At 38.8% G+C, this 6,000-nt stretch overlaps 1 protein-coding gene across 6 annotated transcripts in view; it reads right to left on the bottom strand.

Annotated features, from left to right (window-relative positions):
• Positions 1–248: 248 nt before the first annotated feature.
• igdcc4 (immunoglobulin superfamily, DCC subclass, member 4) overlaps positions 249–6,000 on the bottom strand; it is a 151,146-nt gene continuing 145,394 nt past the window's right edge. For all 6 annotated transcript variants that reach the window (XM_059952837.1, XM_059952834.1, XM_059952835.1 and 3 more), the window contains one exon: positions 249–3,935. In XM_059952837.1, coding sequence (XP_059808820.1) covers positions 3,255–3,935 — 681 coding nt within the window. In that variant the 3' untranslated portion in view covers positions 249–3,254. The remainder of the gene's footprint in view (positions 3,936–6,000) is intronic.

The following is a 6,000-nucleotide window of genomic DNA, read 5'->3' as shown; positions in this document are numbered from 1 at the left end:
TATTAAGGGACAGCGGCGTTTCAGGCCGTGTAAAAATTTTCTGCTCAGAGCAATGGACAGTCTGTGCAGTTGTAAAAAAATAGTGGGAATGTTGATTATCAGCTATTGACTTCAACATTGTCAAGATAGAAGGATGCCACATATATCAAGCTGCACCAGGTTTTATTCCACAACAGTTTTAAAGGCACTGGTTCATGAGTCTTGTTCATAGACACAATAGTTGCAAAGTATCTAATAGACCAAGGAAATCTAAACCACATTCTGCCACAAGGGTGACTGTAAAAGTTGTAACAGATGCAGATTTTAAATACAATATTTTCGAGATGGCATTGGCAACATCACAAACATGTTGGGTGTACAAAGCTGTGTGCTTAGCATTTTGCTCAACTTGCTTTATACTCACGACTGTGAGGCTAAGCACAGCTCCAATGCCATATTTCAGTTTGCTGATCACTGTCACTGGCCAAATTAAAGGTGGTGACAAAACAGCATAAAGAGAGATTGAAAATCTGGTTGAGTGGTGCTACATCAACAACCTCTCACTCAAGGTCAGCTAGACCAAGGAGCTAATTATTGACTACAGGAGGAGGAAACCAGAGATCCATGAGATGTCCTCATCGAAGGATCAGTAGAGAGAGTCAGCAACTCTAAATTCCTTGGTGTTGCCATTGCAGGGGATTTGTCCTGGTTCCAACAAGCTAGTGTCATTACAAAGAAAGCACAGCAGCACCTCCACTATTTTAGAAGTTGGCGCAGATTCGGCATATCATCTAAAACTTTGATAAACTATAGATACGCAATAGAGAGTATATTGACTGGTTGCATCATGGCCTGGTATAGAAACACCAATGTTCTTGAATGGAAAAGCCGACAAAAGAGTAGTGAATACAGCCTAGTCCATCATAGATAAAACCCTCCCCACCATTGAGTACATCTACATGGAGCATTGTCACAGGAAAGCAGCATCCATCACATGGGCCCCCAGCATCCAGGGTATGCTCTTTTCTTGCTGCTGCCATCAGGAAGGAGCTACAGGAACCTGAGACCCCACACCACCAGATTCAGGAAGTTACTTCCCCTTAACCATCAGGCTCTTGAACTCCAGAGGGAATGACTTCACTCAACTTCATTCACCCAAACACTGAACTGAACACAACCTATGGACTCACTTCCAAGGACTCTTCATCTTGTGTTCTTGATATTTATTGCTTATTTACTATTTTTTTTAATTTGCACAGTTTGTTGTCTTTTGCACGTTGGTTGTTTGTCCATCTTGTCATGTGTGATCTTTCATCGATTCTTTTGTGTTTCTTTGTATTTACTCTGAATGCCTGCAAGAAAATGAATCTCAGGATTGTATATGGTGACGTATGTATTTTGAACTTGAACTTTGAACATGTCCATTGAATTATTACAGATCTGTTATTTATTTGAAATATTTAGTTAATAACCATCACCTAGAAGGGGACGTGCAATTTTACAGAGTGGCAAACACCATGAAAAATGTGGCATCACAAACTGCACCATATGAATCCACAAGGTCATCTGCAAAATAGTATATCTTATAAGAATTCAACAATAAGTGATCAGATTATTTGCAAACATGAACACCATAATGCAAGTCAATACAGCTGCTATTATCAATATTGAATGCAGAGTATCAATACTGTCAATCCTGGGTAATCAAACTATCTCTTGTGCCAAGGCTCTAGTATCCAAAACAGATCCTAAGCAAAGGTAAAATAAGATGTATACGACAAAAGAGTAATCATCAAGCACACTAGTCTGTTGATACTTTTTAAAATAGGCAGTTGGGCATTATACTAAATTGCTGGCAAGTTCAAGACGAGGGAGACGACGATTGAACTAGAAGTGACATGTGCATAATCTACTCTTAAGATAATAATGAATATTAAGCTATGTAGATATCTTTAATCAAATGTTCTACAATGCTGCTTTAGTGAGTCAAAAATATACTGCTTTAGGTGTGCTGAATGGAAGTATGTGCTATACACAAGACATTTGCTATACTGATGACAACGGAGAATATATACATAGTAAAACTGCTAGTTATGTACAGTGTTCCTAAAACTGAGTAACAGTAGTTGATGCACTTTTGAAAGTTATTAAATATACATTATTTTACCAGTCTTCAATCTCAAAATTGTAAACACAAATGAAGGCTGTGCATATTTATGTAAGAAAATATAATTTTGAAGTGGTGATAAATTGTTTTCAATTGCACATAGGCATGTGACATTGGGTCCTAATAAGGCTTAATCTTCATTTTACAATTAAGGGATGGTGGTGGGTTCAAAGTAAGGCTTGAGTTGCAATTTTAAATAGGTGTCATCCAAAGTACTTTTCTCCCCACATTGTGTTCCCTGCAAATAATTCGTTTCCATTATAAGTTGCAGATCAACATCAAGAATTTCTTCAGTGGTTTCTCTTCATCAACCACCAACTTTGGTGAAAATCCCCTTGATGTGTGTTCTCTGTATTCTTTGACAAACTTGTGGAAGACAGGGAGAAACCCAGAAGAAATTTCTCATTTGTATGTCACAGATTCTTAAGTTACATACACACCTTCAAGCCAAATCACTGATCTGTCAGAACAATAAAATACAAACATAAATTGCAATTTGGCACACTTTCCATAGGAAAAACACTTATTTCCCATCCGTCATGTATATAGTTAAACCTCTTTCAAAGTTACCTGACAAAATATGACACCTGTTTTATCTTGAGTGTGACAGATACAGTGGGATATGCTTGAAAAGGTGCGTATGCATTTCTTAGAAGTTACTTTTGTTATCATATTTTATCAGCATGGTTGCTTTAAGTACTTTCTAGTTGGAACAAAACCTGTGCAAAGATAATGAAAATAAAACATCTATAAAAACAAGCTACAAAACTAATGGAGTACAATACCACTCAATATTTTAAACAGACTTGAGGTAGCTCTGTTGTATTGAAGGAAGGTGAAAGTATTATAAATGCTAACACTAAACATACAGTTTCACTTTATAATATTTAATAAGAGAAAGTCCTCTCAGAAAATAAAACTAGATTATTCCATCACAGAGGAGCATTTATGTAAAATACTAGGTACAGGAACCTGCTAACTGATCTCAGGTTCATTAATGACCCAGTGCTGTGCAAGGATCCTTTGTGGATGTGGGAATAGGCACTCTCAGAGTGTGTAATTGCAGGATTCACCCCAGTATTTGGGAAAGTTGGTGGTGTTTTAACAATTATGGACACAGGTCTTTCTCAGATGCTGAGGTAGTATTGATACTAGAGGCAATGAAATGACGAGCAGAGACATCCTCGCCTGTAGCCAAAGGCTGCCACCTATTAGGAGGATTATCTGCATTTTTTAGGCATGATGATTCAGAGTTTCTGTTTATTAATGTGAAACCATTAACTGAGCTTTGCCAACCCTCGCTGCTCTGAAAACCATTGCTGAGCCCAAGGCATTCAACAGTCTTCATTTTACTTTCAGTTTTACAACATAGCAAAGAATTGTCTTGTGGCTCTGTGACATCCTTGTGATTTTCTGCATCGATGCAGTTCATTACTTCATTTGCAATAGGAGGCAAAGAATTCTTGCAAACTTCAACTGGCTGACTCTCCGTAGTAGGCAAAGCAAGGGTAAACTTGGTCTGATAATTCTCTTTCTGGGCATCAGCTGGTACTTCAGCAGAGCTTTCAAGGTTTTCCTCACTGTTCCAGTCTCTGCTAGGTAATGTAATATCCTCACTGGGAAGGTCTTCAATGGATTCAGCAGTGATGGACTGATTCTGAAGACCTTCCTTCCTCTGCCAATCCTCAAGAGCAGAATTTCTTTTTGATGCAGATAATTCAGAATGAACAATAACTTCAGCTTCAACTTGATTCAAACCTGAATGAGGATGTTCTTTCTTTGTTGAACCCTAAATGAGAATTAAAAAAATACATTTCCATTTGGTTCTTGTAATAGCAGAAATATTTAGATATAATGACTTAATAAATAGAAATGTGATTGGACAACACAACCTGCAAAAAAAATCCATGAATTCCCCAATAGTACAATGACGAGGAAGGCAAATGCAAAGGCAAAAGCATTCATTTTAAGAGGACTAGAATATAAAAGCAAAGCTGAGGCTTCATAAGGCATTGGTCAGACCACATTTGGAGTATTGTGAGCAGAGTTGGGCCCTCATCTAAGAAAAGATGTACTAGCATTGGAAAGGGTCAAGAGGAGGTTCACGAGAATAATCCCAGGAATGGAAGTGTTAACATATGAGGAGTGTTTGATGGCTCTGGGTCTGTACTCAATGGAGTTCGAAGAATGAAGGAGGATCTCATTGAAACCTATCAAATATTGGAAAGCCTACCTAGAGTGGACATGGAGAGGATGTTTCCTATAGTGGAGGACCAGAGGGCAGTCTCAGAATAAGATGTCCCTTTAGAACACTGATGAGGATGAACTTCTTGAGCCAGAGGGTGGTAAATCTGCAGAACTCATTGCCACAGACTGCTGTGAAGGCCAAGTCATTGGATATATTTAAAGTGGAGGCTAATGGGTTCTTGATCAGTAAGTTGTCAAAGGTTATGGGCAGAAGGCTGGAGAATGGGGTTGAGAGGGATAATACATCAGCCATGATTGAATAGTAGAGCAGAGACTATGGGCTAAATGACCTAATTCTGCTCCATGTCTTGTGGTCTGATGATCTTATATAGTACCCTTGCTGTTAAAGTCCCAGAGACAAGGAATATAGCAGCTGTGTATAATACGTCTTTTGCCCGAGATGACCAATAAGTTAAATTGAGCTAAACTTCAAAGGAGCAGATGAAAATACTAGACATTTTGTTCACTCACTACCATCTTTGTAATCATAAGATGCTGCGATTTAATAGTGTTGTTGACTAATCACAGTACAGTAATCAATCTCAAATAATAAGCTATAACAGTTCCAGACACTAGGAAAAACTCCAGCGCTGGAACCCTTTGAGAACATAATATCCAAAGTCACCTATTGTTAATCAAGCGTATTATCTTTCTTTCACCAAAATATCAAAGCATCTATAATAAATACAGTACATGAACAGTACCCTATGTGATTGGAAGTTTGTTGCTGAAATGATACTATATAAAATATTGAAAACATTGAAATACAGGATAAATGTTACAATTCTGGCACAAATCTTAAGGATTACAAAAAAAGATGCACAAGCAGAATTAATCCGAAAGGTTGTAATTTCCAGATTTCCAATGCAACTTGAAATTAGGTACATCTTAGAAAATCAATAATAGAAACATAGAAAACCTACAGCACAATACAGGCCCTTCAGCCCACAAAGCTGTGCTGAACATGTCCTTACCTGAGAAATTACCTAGGGTTACACATAGCCCTCTATTTTTCTGAGCTCCATATACTGTCCAGGAGTCTCTGAAAAGACCCTATCATATCTGCCTCCACCACCGTCGTCAGCAGCCCATTCCACGCACTCACCACTCTGCGTAAAAAAACTTATCCCTGACATCTCCTCTGAACCTACTTGCAAGCACCTTAAAACTGTGCCCTCTCATGCGATTTCAGCCCTGGGAAAAAGCCTCTGACTATCCACACAATCAATGCCTCTCATAATCTTATACACCTCTATAAGGTCACCTCTCATCCTCCATCACTCCAAGGAAAAAAGGCCAAGCTCACTCAACCTATTCTCATAAGGCATGCACCCCAATTCAGACAACATCCTTGTAAATCTCCTCTTCACCCTTTCTATGGTTTCCACATCCTTCCTACAGTGAGGCAACCAGAACTGAGTACAGTACTCCAAGTAGGGTCTGACCAGGATCCTATATAGCTGCAATATTACCTCTCGGCTCCTAAACTCAATCCCACAATTGATGAAGGCCAATGCACCGTATGCTTCCTTAACCACAGAGTCAACCGGCGAAGCAACTTTAAGTGACCTATGGACTCAGACCCCAAGATCCCTTTGATCCTCCAC

Source organism: Hypanus sabinus, chromosome 28 (assembly GCF_030144855.1).
Source record: "Hypanus sabinus isolate sHypSab1 chromosome 28, sHypSab1.hap1, whole genome shotgun sequence".
Classification (NCBI taxonomy): Eukaryota; Metazoa; Chordata; class Chondrichthyes; order Myliobatiformes; family Dasyatidae; genus Hypanus; species Hypanus sabinus.
The sequence above is the reverse complement of the archived record's forward strand: the minus strand, read 5'-3'. Positions and strand labels throughout refer to the sequence as shown.